General features: G+C 34.1%; 1 protein-coding gene across 1 annotated transcript; it reads right to left on the bottom strand.

Annotated features, from left to right (window-relative positions):
* Positions 1-700: 700 nt before the first annotated feature.
* Positions 701-4,484, bottom strand: LOC107843805 (FT-interacting protein 3). Its single transcript, XM_047397403.1, has 2 exons — positions 4,084-4,484; positions 701-3,523 (listed from the first exon to the last, which is right to left on the bottom strand). Exon 2 carries the CDS (start codon positions 3,289-3,291, stop codon positions 979-981), a length of 2,313 nt encoding a protein of 770 aa, XP_047253359.1. The 5' UTR covers positions 3,292-3,523; positions 4,084-4,484; the 3' UTR covers positions 701-978.
* Between the last annotated feature and the right edge of the window lie 3,531 nt (positions 4,485-8,015).

Consider the following 8,015-nt stretch of genomic DNA (forward strand, 5'->3'; position numbering starts at 1 on the left):
TTAATATTCAAAGGAAGTGTATCCAAGAAAAACAATACTCCTACAATTTATTATATACTAGATTTATTGAAACAATGAAGTTTCCTTGGGAGAACAAAAAATACAGTAAATTGTGTCATCCAATATTGCTTCACCAAAAAAAAATAATCTTAAATATACTTTACTTGACCCGAACTTCTATCGAAAATCACCTCTATATCTTCACAAGGTAAGAACAAAGACCGCATACACACCACCCTTCCTGAACTCTACTTGTAGGATTACAGTGTTTTCTATTTGTCATTTTACCTTTTAGTGAGGTGTACTAATTTTCCAGATCCAACAGCATTATAAAAAATAAAAAAATACTTGCAGGATCTCTACCTTGTTTTGTCTTCATAATGTGACAAACATCACCAGTTAAAATAATGTCAACTTGCATTATACAAACAATGCTAAGTACAATAATTCTCTCTTTTACATTAGTATATCACATGTAAAGACATCATTGTCAGAACATTCAACAACAAAGAAACACAAAAAAAAATTGCTTCATCCTCAAGGAAAACCAACTTAAAAAGAAATTAAACGTATCGAGTGTAATTCCATAAGTGGGGTCGGGGAAGGGTAGTGTTTCCGTTAGACCCTCAACTCGAGTAAAACATTTCAAAGTAGGTATGAAAAAGGAATATAATAGTGAAGATTCCATTCCAACATAATGTCGATAAAATGTACTTTGAATTAATCCAGAAGAGAACAAATATGGATTTGCATCAAAGAAGCAAACTTTCAACAAACTTAGAATAAGTAAACAGTAAATCTACTAGATCTAAAGAGTTCAAGATGATCTTACACACAAAAGCAGGACCTAACATTCACCGCTAGGTGCAGGACAAAAAGAGCCCCCGACTCATTTTTACATCGTTTTCATTAATACAAGACACAAAGAGAAAAAGAACATAGGATGATGATAAAGATAACGGAAAGCAAAGGTACGGATCATAGCATACAGTCTGTTCTCGCGGGCAGTCTTCTGAAGAAATTAAGTGGTGCAGATGGTAGCTTGTGACGGAACCTTGGGTGTCTCAGTACATAAAATCCTGTCAAGAGTGCCACAACTTGGAAGGGCGTCACATAGAGGACAATGGCAGCAATCAAGCAGAAAATAACAAACAGCGCGGTTGCTCTAGGGTCTCTCCAGCTCAACAGAGACTGCAACCTCTCCCCTTGAGTAGCCAAGTCGCCAACCACAGTCTGAATCCTTCCAGCAATACTTCTCAAACGGTCATACCTCATCCGAACAATATCAGGAGGACGTGAAGTAGGGAAAGTATCGAATTCCTCATCTAGTTCATCGGGATGAGCATTATCAGCACAAGAAAGACGAGTATCCATGTGGGGAGGATGCCTAGGCCTCCATCTGTAGTACCAAACTCCGATCAAGAAGAGATAGAGGAAAATGGTAGGCAGAATAAGCTCCGGATATAGCACCAGTATCAAGAACAAGATATGGATCAGAACAGTGGTGATGGGATTTTTCCAATTGCATATCTGATCAAACCATCTTCCAATAGCAATTAATCCACCAAAAACATTCATAATCCTAAAAAAGTTAGCTTTGCTTCTCCTCATACTCCACATGTGAGAACCAACATCCAACATATACTCCACTACCTCTTTCCTCAAAGGTGGCTCAGCACGACCCAGCCTCATAGAGACGATCTGAGTGGCCTGATGCCTCAAGCTGTCCAGCTGAGTAACGGTTAAAGGATGAATATAGTGCATTTTGGGTAACAGCGGCTGAGAATACATATGCATCATGTTCATTAATGATGAGCAAGTAAATCTTACTGCCAAGTGAATTTCACCCATCTTCTTTACCCCAGTAGGATGCAAGACCAGTAGAGGATAAGAATGTGTGTAGACACGATCTGTTTCGAGAGTTGAAAGACGGATCCTGACCTTCCCAATCCTCGAGTCCCTAGCCCCTCCTCCATGCAGATGACAATTATCAAATACACCAATAGTTATGACAGTGCAGGGATCAAATACTTCCCAAGTGTATTGCTCGTTCCATTTGGGAGCAAAGCTATCTATAATTGTCCTCGTCCGGATCCACTTCTGCCCATATTTAGCAACACAATAGGCATCTGTCGATGCCCGCCCATCCTTTGTTTTCATCGGAGAAAGTCCCTGAGCATTCAGAATACCCAATTCTAGGACACCAATGCTGGACTTCCACAACTGTTTTGCAGTTGGTCTAAGATCACTACTGTAGTGGGTTGATTCATCAAGAACATGGTATCCTCCTTCCAAATATAGCCTCATGTGAATCCTGCTTGCAAACTTGATTTCCTTCTTCTTTTCTCCCTCGACAATAATATGCTTTTCAAGATTATACCACTTACTGTTAATAGGTCTGTGGTCCAACCTCCTATCAATGTACTGCAAAGGAATAGCACATCTCCCAAGTACTTCATCTTTGTTTGGTGCCACTCTATCTTCCACGCTTAAAATCAATGGCTCCTCAAATGGTTCCGCTGCTACGAACATTAGATCCTCATTCCACATGGGATTAATAGTTTTGCTCATGGAAACTCTGGTTCTCAACGCCTGATTTCCGAGGATGGCCTTCACATAAACTTCTGGAAACCTACTTCTGTCAGTGGGAATCAAGTCCTGAGCCTCAATCACATTAACTCTAAGGTACCACAGCTTTGGTGAGAGGTACACCTTAGACCTTATATTTGCAAGAGCATCAGCACCGCTAACAGTGGCAGCATCCGAATGCCAAGATTCCGGAAAGGCTTCATCAGCTTGAGTACCCATCCAAACAGCCAACATCAACTCTCCTTTAACTTTATTACCGTTTCTGTCCTCCAACCTATACCACTGTGGAGCAAGAGGGCTATCCGGGGGGACCCTTTTAGGGATCTCATTCAAATCAAACATAACGCGACCAACAAAATCATCCTTAATAACATCCTTATCTTTCACATTCACTTCAAGCACGGAAGCCTGAATCCGATCCTTGGAAAAAGCAAACACCTGATTCCATTCAGGATTCGACTTCTTCTCAAAATGACGAGTTGTACCCCTATAGTTTCCAAGCCTAACCTCAACATAAGGATCAAGACTACCCGTAACATCTTTCCCGGGCAAATCCTTTGCTTTCACCACCCGAACATAAAGATACTGCATTTGCTCAACCAAGTCATAGGTACTCGTAAGCTTATCGCCCGTGACCTTCCCTCCACCGAGGTGGGGTTTGGTCTCCTTTAGTGAAAAATCTTCTTGAGGTGGTCTCTGCATTTTCAAAAACTTCTACTTTTCCACCACAATTAAGCCAAATGTCCAAAAACAAAACAAATCTCTTAGAAAGAACTCAAAACTACACTAATACTCAAGAAACTTCATAAACAACATAATCTAAGTATGTTTAACCTTAATACTAACTTAAGGTTTAAAAAGAACCTCACTAAGGATAACCCCACAACTTCCAAATCATTTACATTCCAGATCTGGCTCACCTGAAACCTTCACCCTGCAAAACATTTTTTTAAACTAAGCTAAAAACCCATATAAATCAAAACAAAAATAACAAGTGCAAAAACTAAAACTTATCAACAAAAAAAAAAAAAAAATACCCTTCTCCTTTAACTATAAGCAAGTTCAAAAAAATAATTAAAACTTCTAATGTCAAGATAATAACCATAATACAGCTCCACAAATACCAAGAATGCAAAAAAAAAAAAATCAAAATTTTTTTTATTTTTTTTTACATAAAGAAAATGTTCTAACCATATTGCAGCTCAATAAATATCAAAAGTGAAAAAAAAAATGGATTTTTTAAAATATATTTTTTATTTTTTGTATAAAAATATTTCAACCAGATTACAGCTCAAAAATAACCAAGAATGAAAAATAATGGATTTTTCAAGAGTATTTTTATTTTTTCCACATGAAAGAAAAAATATTACAACTTATGACATCTCAACAAATACCAGGAATGATTCTTTATTTTTTTTTTTGAATTTTCAAGAATATTTTTTTATTTTTTTTACATGAAAGAAAATATATTGAGAGAGAGGAATATGAATATACCTAGAAGGGTTCATGGGATGTGAGGGTGAAAGAAGGGATATTGAATGGAATTTAGAGGAGAAAAGCGAAAGGGGATTTGGTTGCTTTTTGGTATCAAAGTGATGGAGAATGGTATAGTAAAGTCTAGATAGATAAGTCAAGAGACAACAGAGAAAAAGCAAAAGAGTAAAGTTAGATGGAAAAAGACAGAGCATTGGGGTGGGGTGGGATGGGGTAGGGGGTGGGGAGTACTATGTTTCCTTGTGTTTTTCAATGGTGAGTATGTTCCGAGTCGTGGAGTAACTAATAAAATTATTATTACGTGTTCAAGAGGTTGTAAGTTCAACAGGTAGAAATGGAGCATTGGAGTGAGGTGGGGTGGACGGTGGGATGTACTATGTTTTCTTGTGTTTTTCAAGTGGAGAGTATGGAATGGAGAGTGTGGCCGACAGTCACAGAGTAATCAATAAAATTATTGTTATATGTTCTAGAGGTCGTAAGTTCAAGTCACAAAATAAGTTTAATAATTCATATATTAAACTTCAAATGTTATCTTTGCTTATGCTCTCGACTTTTAATGTGTTGTCATCTTGAACTCCTACAATATTTTGTAACACTAATAAGATATTCATGAGATTTGTTTTTTTATACAATATTTACACCTTTAATCACAAAAAAAACAAATGCATTTTTATTGGGAATATACGATCATATTTTTTTGAAATTAAAGACAATAATAGAAAAAATATTTCCCATCAAATTAGTGAGACAAATATAATCTAAAAAGATAAAGAAAAAAAGTAAACCTTGAGTTTTGAAACTTAATTCGCTCCTCCTATTGACAAATTCTTGAAAAGGATGGCTTAAGACGTGGCTATGAAATTTTCGTAATTTTTCAATATTTTTTAACAAGACGAAATGAAAAAAAAATTGTTTATTTTTGAAATTTTTCATCATATATAAATACGAAAGAAAAATTAGTCATATTCTCCCTAGACCAAATTAAAAAAAAAAAAAAAAAAAAACTTCTCTAGTGTATATGGAACATTTTAAAACAACATTAATCTACAACATAAAAATGGATTAAATATAAAAAATATCTATACATATTAAGTGCTAATATAGATTCTTTCTTAAAATTATAGTTTCTCAATTGAAGTTTACATTAATATTTGGCCATTTTGATATAGACTGCATCATGTGTAATCCAGCTTTGCATTTAACAAAATTCAAATTGTTGGTAATACACCAAATTTCATTAGGTAGAGATATTTCTTAACCAATTGTAAATAAGAAACATATTCAATAAATGCCAAAAAATAATAATGCTTATATTATGATGATCTTTTGTTAAGATGCAAAAGAAAATTCAACATTCCAACAATTTCATCAGGCATTCATTGCAGAATAGTTGTCAAGTATTGACATGGTATACCGGTTAAAAAATAATAAATAATAGAGATAGTTATCCAATATCTTTTTTTTCTATATAATAAAGTTAATATCTTGAAAATTGGGTGATAAATAGTATTTAATAATAAGAGTAAAATGAGATAAAATAGAATAAATTATCCATTAATTTTTTAAAAAGAATAGATATTGTTGGACATCTATTTAGCATAGTAAACAAGTATTGTTGGATGAAGGAAGTAATAAGTAAGCACGTATTATTAGTATCAAAAGCAGTATTATTAGTATCAAAAGCAGTAAGGTTGTTTCGTTCAATCTATCATAGCTTTAGTGGACAGAGTTACATAAAACATGTTGCCGAGAAAAATGATATTACCTTATGAATTAATCAAGATAGTGCAAAATTTGGCCCGAATATCATGATTATCAACAGATAAAAAGACACACATTATTAGTCAATGTTGTGCACATAATTTACTTTTTCTAAAAGTAAGTGGATGTAGGGGATATTAGAAAGGAGATTACAAAGTGGAAAATCGACCCCCCACAAATCAGGTGAAAGTTCAAGTAGTCAATCAATTGAACTACTAAGATTCTCCGTGCATGAGATATATGGATCTCGAAATTCAAATAAATAATTTATGTTACAAGAGGTGCGTCTGACATGATAATTCCACGACTAAATAATAATTTCATTCTGATTATTGCCTCCAAGTCTCTTGCTCGATTAATCTCAACCTTAGTAGAAGTAAGTAGCAACACTAGATGGACCATCTATCTGCACTTAGGAGTAAGGGCAATCCGACGCACTAACATTTTCGCTATACGCCGAGTTCGGAAAAGGGTCCCACTACAAGGGCAAATTGTATGTAATCTTACATTGCATTTCTGGCAAAGACTATTTTCAAAGCTCAAACCCGTGACCTCCTGATCACATAGCAGATTCATAAATGAAAGCATGGACTTTGAGCCAATGGAAGGCCCAATTTCTCGGCCCAAAGAGATAGCAGTCTAAGGTCCACAAATCCTTTTGTGCTAATTTAAACAATTGGCCCCTTTTAGGTGCATCATTTAAAGTTTGTCTCTATTTTTAAAAGTCGTGTCGATATAGCCATTAGAAACTTACCTTTTCGAAAAAGGTTAGACTCGGATTTAATATTTTCTTATATATTTCTCAACCTTACAGACAAACATTAGACTGTCATTTAACGTTTTCAATAACTACATAACCGTTCTAACATTTTCTTTTTGCTTAAAGGGAATCTTTCGACTGTAATCTAAGAGATTCATAAGTTATACGAGAAATTAAAAATAATCATTCACCAAATAATTGTTTAAAAAGGGACAATCGACGAAAATTTCTATTCGAAAAGATTCAATAGACTACCAGTCTTGGGCTAGTGAAACATTGGAAGCCCACTTTTGGGCCCAAAGAGATGGCATTCTGAGGTCCAGTTATGCAATTGTAAGCATAAGTTAAGGCCCAAGAATTTAAAGCCTTTGTGTAACAAAAAAACAACATAAATTCCGATAGTTTAAAACTTAACTACATAAAATCTCGACATTTTACATAGATACTGAAAATTTTGATTTTAGATTTGTCGAGATACATAACTAGTTCCCGATTTATTTTTCTGATTTTGGATCAGTCGAGATACATAATACATTCAGTGAAGATACATAATTAGTTCCGATATATTTTTTTTGATTTGGGTCTGTCGAGATACATAGTTAGCTCCCGATACATCCAACGAAGACACATAATTAGTTGAAACTTTTGTAATTATTTTGTAAGAGTGAGGATTTATGTAAATATGCTAAGTTAAGGTGTATATTTATGTCATTTTCCCTTTGTGTAATGTACATGATGATCATATATTTGTAAAGGTAACCAAGAAAATGCATGAGAATTAGATAAAAAAATTTCATTGATTTTCTCATTTTGGGATAATTGTTTAGTAAATGATGTTTTTTAATTTCTCTTGTGTAGTACACAATGTATCATTTTCAATAATGTATTAAACTTTTTTTGGTTCTTTTTTTCATTTTCAATAATGTATTAAACTTTTTTGGTTCTTTTTTTTTTCCTCTGTGGCGTCTGACTCAACTTGCGCGTAAAAATTCGAGGAGTTCTAATATCTACATATTTTTCTTTCACATTATATTTGTATGACTTAAACAATGTCTCTTTATTTGTGAAAAACAAAGGAACAGTGTGAAACGTTAGAGTAAGCATTAAAATTAAATAATAGTAAGTAATTTTGTCTTGAAACCAAATTTAGACAATGTGTGGATTTGAGAACTTTTTCACACTTAGGTCTTTCCAACATGATCACCATTTTTCTATTTTTGGAATGCAGAAAAAGAGGGGTCTTGCTCACCGCCAATGTTTATATTAAATCAATAAATATATGAATATGAGCTATTTATACATTTTTATCGGTTAACTATGTATTGTTACTTGATTATTGTAAATAATTATTTTATGTTTGATAGATCGTGGAAGATGGGAGCGCTCAAGAGGTGAGGATTTCATATCAAAG

The sequence above is a fragment of the Capsicum annuum genome, chromosome 10 (assembly GCF_002878395.1).
Source record: "Capsicum annuum cultivar UCD-10X-F1 chromosome 10, UCD10Xv1.1, whole genome shotgun sequence".
Taxonomy (NCBI): domain Eukaryota; kingdom Viridiplantae; phylum Streptophyta; class Magnoliopsida; order Solanales; family Solanaceae; genus Capsicum; species Capsicum annuum.

Excerpts from the sequence above, each read along its gene's own strand:
- LOC107843805 (XM_047397403.1), bottom strand. The coding sequence starts at position 3,291 with ATGCAGAGACCACCTCAAGAAGATTTTTCACTAAAGGAGACCAAACCC.